Raw genomic sequence first — 6,000 nt, 5'->3', positions numbered from 1 at the left:
CACTTTACTATGAAGGTGGGAGAAGATTTTGAATATTAATTTGTTGAGACACTGTGCTGTGTGTAAACTTTGTGTGAAACAGTATCTAATTTCTTTCCAAAATATTTCAGCTTTGCACACAGTATGAGACCCCTTTTGTATAACCTCCATTCCCTGGCACAATTCTAATAAAAACTATCCCTATCCAAATACCAGCAGTTGATGAAAAATGAAGAAACAAGGCTCTCTCATCCTGCACCAAGCCATTTAGTTCCTACCATTCAGTTGATGTTCACTGAGCTTTTACAAAAGGCACTGGTTGGTGTAGATTTGTGAATTGCATAAAGTAGCCTGACACAAAATATTTCCCTTACAAATGCACACACACAGAATTATTATGAAATCACAGGGAAATGTATGATTATGCTGTTTATTTCCAGAGAAACAAAGTATACTACTGCAGTGATCACAGAACATCTTCACATTTGATGCAAATATGAAAGAGCTATGTACAAACAAATTGTGGCACTAATTTTAAACAAAAGGAAACAACCCAAGCTTAAAATATTATATAAGATAAAACAGGATATATGCATAACTTTTGTAAGCTCCAACTGCACTGCAGTTGTATTAACTTGAGGACAAGTGCCATATTTTTTGTCATTCCCTCAGACGTAAGCATTAGACATTAATGTTAGTCAGCAATGTGTTTTACTGCAGAAAGTTAGTGCAATCTTTTTTACACCTTTCATTTCAATAATTCTAACTCTTTACTATCAACCTAAGTCATTCAGAAAGCTCAGACATTCTCTTTCTAAACTATCATATACTTTAAGTGTTTTCATATTTATATGTATTTATATATACTTACATACAAAGCAATTTCACATTGTAATTAAACAGGAAAAATTTACAGCAAGATCTGATGGACGAGACTATCTTTTCAGGTGTTCATTTTATTGTGTTCCTGAAGTACTGTGGACTGAAGGAGCAGAATCGTGATCGGGCAAGAAGGTGACGGCAGGGGTGCCAGCCTCCGGAAGCACAGGTGCAAGTACATGACGGCACACAGGACACGTTCCTGACTAGATGAGAGAAAAATACCCCCAATTAATGGCAATGCAGCCTGGTATCTCAAGAATGTCAAAAAGTAGGCTTCAAATACATTTAGACTGAAGACCTTTATGTAGGAGAACAAGTGAACTAAGGATCCAATTATGTTAACACTGATCACAATCCTCATGTTGCCTGCTTCAAAGTGGCTGTGTCAACTTCAGAGGGATTTTTCTAATAAAAGCAAATTGGAGGTTGCCTTTGGTGGCTGAGTTGGGACATCTTTCTTAATCACACAAGGTGGCAAGACATGCTATTGAAGATTTAAAGACTCTGTCAAATAGGATTTGTTTAAAGTCCACAGCAAACATTCACACTATGTGAAGGAGACTACATTTCAGAAAACTAATTTCAAGTACCATATTTACTCGAGTGTAATGCTCCCCTTTTTATGGTTATATTACATAGCCAAAATGAGGTGCACATTAAAATCAATATTGCACTAGAATGGTGCATGCAAACCCGCCTACGCCCCTCTGTCAGGCTGAGGCTGGCAAACTTGATGCTGGGATAAGACTTCCCAACTGGCCTCATTCAGGAGGCCTTCAAAACCGACCCCTCAGGTTTGAAGGCCTTGTAAATAAGGCCTTAGTTGGGAAGCAGCTACTCAGCCTGATGGAGCAGCACAGCTTTCCTTTGTCTGTTGTCCATTATGAGGCAGACAGCACAACGTCCAACGGGAAAGGGGGAGCCATGCATTACATTCAACAACGATATTTTTTTGTAATGCTTTCCTTCAAAATTGAGGTGTGCATCACAAGCAAGTGTGTATTATACTCAAGTAAACATGGTAGTTCTGCAAGAAACCCATCCTTATGTTGCACTTTATTCTCTCTGCTCCACCATATTAGCTCCCCACCCCCTGGTGCAGCAGAGGCTTCTGAAGGTTTTCTGACCTAATCAAATTTCCATCATACAAGGCCCTGAACATTGCTAAAACAATCTCTCTAGCTCAAATTTTCAGTAAATAAAACTGTGCATTCTGCAAGTGATTTCAAATCTTCCATACTATCACTTGAGGCTGTTTGGTCTACTTTGCAGCATGCCAGTCACTTACTTAAGACATGTAGACTTTTTTACTGAACCAACACACCAATTTTGAAAACAGTGGTGCAAACCTACCAAACAAGAGCATCGTAAGAACAGTGGAGTGAACACAAGAGCTCTGGACCAGAGCCTCTCTTATGTTAAATGGGAACTTTCTGACACAGCACATCAAACATCCACTTTTTTTGTTTTGTTTTTCTTGATAACAGTAATGATGGGGTAGACTCTACGTTATAGATTATAGATTAATTGCTAGTGAGGGTGAATGGTGGGAATTCTAGATCACAGAGAGTTATGAATATGTAACTAGCGGTATGTATTATCTCCCAATTTGATTTCCAAAACCTATCTCAGCAGCCAGAAACTATACTGAGTGATGAACATCTGTTTTGCTGCCAATCATGGTGCAGCAGGATGATGTTTCCAGCCCTATTTTCATCCTAATGAGTACAATTGAAAGCATGGAAAAAGACAGCCATGGCCTATTTAAAGCTGACTGTGTCAATGTTTTACAGAAACAAACAATAATCTCAAGTTTTAAAGTAACACATGAAAGCAAATACACACCTTTTGTAACCAAAGTGTTATGCAAGGCTTATGAAAAAAGTGGTGACAGGGAAGTTCTGTTACAATTTCTTCTTTGATATACTCACTGCAGCAGATAGCACAGCACTGTTCCTGACCTACAGCTTTGGAAAACAAGAGATGTATCAACGTGCAATTCTAACTGTAAAGATTATGATGGCACATTTAATAATATAACCCTTTCAAAAGCCACATGTACTCTGCCATATAATGCAGATTCAGAATGCAGTTTAACTGCATTAAACTGCATTATACGGCAGCGAAGATGGGGCAAAAACTAAAACTGGAAATGGCCTCCAGATTCAATTGCAGGTCAAATCAGGCTAACACTAATGGTTGCAAAACACAGATCATGCCATCACAGGCTGCAATTATGTGGGCATTAGCTTGGTGTAATATGCCCACATGTAGATCTATGCCAACTTGGACCATTGGAGCCGTGGTGGCACAATGACTTAAACCCCTGTGCTGGCTGAACTGCTGACCTGAAGGTCGGCAGTCCGGATCCATGAGACTGGGTGAGCTCCCGTCTGTCAGCCCCAGCTTCCCACGTAGAGACATGAGAGAAGTCTCCCACTGGATAGTAACACATCCGGGCATCCCCTGGGCAATGTCTCTGCAGACAGCCAATTCTCTCACAACAGAAGCAACTTGCAGTTTCTCAAGTCGCTTCTGACATGATAAAAAGACCTTGGACCCTCTTGGATTTATCATACAGCTTGAAAATCTTCTTACCATGGATACTGTTGATATTAGTGAACACTATTGAAATGAATGCCTTCTGCCAGAAGTTATCACATAATTGCCATTAAGGAATAGAAAATTGCTACAGATGGCACATTTTTCTGGATGCGGATAGGTAAGACGACAGGTATTGGTCCTGTGGGTATGGAGTTTGTGCTGAATTTCAATGTTATATTTAAACAGAATGTAACATTGATTCTTACCGTTATGATCATCTGTTATAATAATTTGTGGCAGGCAGTCTATGCTTTCTCTACTAGCTGGTGGATGAGCTTGCTCAACATCAATGGCGAGGGATTCCAAATGTGCCAAAGCAGTCTAAAATAAGCATGAAAAGTAACATCTCTTACACATAAGGTCAACAAAGCTTTGTTATTTTGTTAGGTTTCATTTAAAACTGTTGAGTGAAGCTCAACAACTGCAGAAAAAAGTGGATATACAATGACTGTTTAGGGTTTTTGAGTGGGAAAAATGAAGAAAACCTAGATTAATAAGGATTACATTTCTGGAATTATGCCTATAAATATTTATACAATTATAATAATGTCATTACAGTATAAACTTCATTCTTCAAATGAAAAGAGAGTTTCAATTAGAGAAAGTATGTATAGAATGTTTTATATAATCCCCGAGATAATGGCCAAAACAGATAACATTTGGCCTGGGGATTGCTGGAAGAACAGGGTGCAAAAAGGCTCTTTTTCATGTTTGGTGATCCTGAAATATAGTACATTTTTTTTTGAAAAAGATGGTTATAGAAACAATATGATCACAAAAAAGGTGAAGAAAAACCTGAAAATGTGTTTTTTCGGATTATTCAGAAGGAGTATTACTGCAGGAGATGAAGAAATTTGACAATACAACTTGGTGGCAGAAAGACTAATAACAGAAAAATCTTGAAGGGGAAAACAGAGTTAATTCATATTAAAGATTGGCAAGAGAAAGTACTAGAGTATATCCAAATGGCCAGGCTACCTAATGGCATTAGAGGAGGAAATAATGAAGAATTTGTAAATAAATGGAGGCTCGCATTTAAAGTATCTGGAAAGGAAGAAAAAGGTAGATTTGAAGGCAGCTACAAAGGAAATTTATTAAGCTAAGAAATAAGAATAGATAGGGGTCTGGTAAGATGGGATAATTGTATAGTCACTAATATTTTGTATATGATTTTCATTAGATGGCCGTATAATGTCTTGTTAACATTTTATATTCTTTTTAATGTATGATTTTTCTTTTTTTCTTTCTTTTACACAACAAAAAAAATATGAGTTTTTTTTAAAAAGAAGATATCACCAAACTTCCTGCCCTTGTGATAACTGGATTTTGAAAAAAATGACTTGTTGTGGAAACAACGATGGGTGATAAAGCTTCTGGACACGCCTTTTCCCCATGATAACTCTTTCAGGAATGGATTTCCCTTATGAGGCGTAGATTTATCTCACTTCCTGTCGTTCTCAACTATGAAATTTATAATAATAATAATAATGTGTAGTCCATATGTAATACGAGAGTTGAATGAAAAGTAATGCCTCCACCTGCGTTACTTTGGTTTGGATGGTAATATTTTAATAAATCAAACACAGAAATAATCCTTAGAATGTGCTCTTTAACTACCACTATTCACTTTTCCACATAATCACCAGACAATTGGATACATTTCTGCCAACGATTAGCAAGTTTTCTGAAGCCATCACGGAAGAAGTCTGCAACCAGCATCTCATAGTTCTCTCAACATCTTCATCAGAAGCATAATGATGTCCCCGCAGATCTTCTTTCATTATCAGGAACAGATGGAAGTCAGACGGTGCTAAATCTGGACTGTATGGAGGATGTCGTGCTGTGGTGAGATCCAGTCTCTAAAGTTTCAAGTCTATGCGCTTTCATTTCAGGCATCAGCATCCTGTACCCATCGTGCACAGATCTTCTGATAGCCAAGCAAAGCAATAATGTGACCCACACGCTCTTGTGAAATGCCAATTGTGCTTGAAATTTCTCTTTGAGTTATACGATTGTCCTAAATCAACTGTCAACCTTTTGCTTGTGAGACTCAGTGGTTGCTGTCACAGGACGTCCAACCCTATGTTTGTCACGCAACTCAGATGTTCCCACCTCAAAATCTTTAAACTTACTCGCCTAACGACACACAGTACTCACATCAACATAATCACCATAAACAGCTTGCATTCTCTGATGAATCTCCTTTGGGATGACACCTTCTGCTGTCAAGAATTCAATGAGTTGCACTGACCGACCGTCTGCGCAGGGTTCCATACTTCACACTTTAACAACACAACCGTTCAATGCTAATGTATCCCGCCAAAATGGAACTGTAGAGGAGAGTCTACTGAACAAGCCAGTACCTGCCGCATACCAGTACTGCCATCTGTTGAGGAGTTACGAAGGTGGAGGCATTACTTTTCATTCATTACTTTTCATTCAACCCTCGTATCAAATTAGAACCTGTTGTCAAATATCAGTTTCTAAGATAATGATTCCTGAAGTAAGAGAAAAGGTAATTTCTTTTTATAAAAG

The 6,000-nt window shown here is 38.2% G+C and overlaps 1 protein-coding gene across 4 annotated transcripts in view; it reads right to left on the bottom strand.

The window, feature by feature from the left end:
* Positions 1–395: 395 nt before the first annotated feature.
* The window catches only part of PJA2 (praja ring finger ubiquitin ligase 2), a 61,209-nt gene continuing 55,604 nt past the window's right edge, over positions 396–6,000 (bottom strand). For 3 of the 4 annotated variants that reach the window (XM_060761878.2, XM_060761881.2, XM_067464498.1), the window contains 3 exons: positions 3,672–3,786; positions 2,707–2,828; positions 396–1,064 (listed from right to left, as the gene is read on the bottom strand). In XM_060761878.2, coding sequence (XP_060617861.2) covers positions 936–1,064; positions 2,707–2,828; positions 3,672–3,786 — 366 coding nt within the window. In that variant the 3' untranslated portion in view covers positions 396–935. The remainder of the gene's footprint in view (positions 1,065–2,706; positions 2,829–3,671; positions 3,787–6,000) is intronic. The other variant, XM_067464497.1, reaches the window with a different exon arrangement.

This window comes from Anolis sagrei, chromosome 2 (assembly GCF_037176765.1).
Source record: "Anolis sagrei isolate rAnoSag1 chromosome 2, rAnoSag1.mat, whole genome shotgun sequence".
NCBI lineage: Eukaryota > Metazoa > Chordata > Lepidosauria > Squamata > Dactyloidae > Anolis > Anolis sagrei.
Note: the sequence above shows the minus strand (reverse complement) of the source record. Positions and strands in the feature narration are given on the sequence as shown.